We start from the raw sequence: 247 nt of genomic DNA on the forward strand, positions 1-247 counted from the left end.
TTCTTATTTCGTCCGTTTTATTAACTACTGATTTACACGACTGTTATTAAAACGCAGACTTTTCTAATCTCTTTACGCATAGGTGTTGAACCTAGTGGGCTATATCTGCGTGATGTGTTCCGTGCAATCCGACGCCTACACGGCCGGTTGGTTCTCTTTCGTGTCCATGACTGGCTTTTGGGTGACGGGAATCCTGCTTGTGCTTTACCTGATGCATGTACTCGAGAAGTTCCACATGGTTCCGTGG

At 45.7% G+C, this 247-nt stretch overlaps 1 protein-coding gene across 2 annotated transcripts in view; it reads left to right on the forward strand.

Moving 5' to 3' along the window:
* LOC119586307 (CKLF-like MARVEL transmembrane domain-containing protein 4) overlaps positions 1–247 on the forward strand; it is a 25,252-nt gene that overhangs the window by 23,699 nt on the left and 1,306 nt on the right. For both annotated transcript variants that reach the window (XM_037935018.1, XM_037935017.1), the window contains one exon: positions 83–247. In XM_037935018.1, the coding sequence (XP_037790946.1) occupies positions 83–247 (165 nt within the window). The remainder of the gene's footprint in view (positions 1–82) is intronic.

This window comes from Penaeus monodon, chromosome 21 (genome assembly GCF_015228065.2).
Source record: "Penaeus monodon isolate SGIC_2016 chromosome 21, NSTDA_Pmon_1, whole genome shotgun sequence".
NCBI classification, from domain to species: Eukaryota; Metazoa; Arthropoda; class Malacostraca; order Decapoda; family Penaeidae; genus Penaeus; species Penaeus monodon.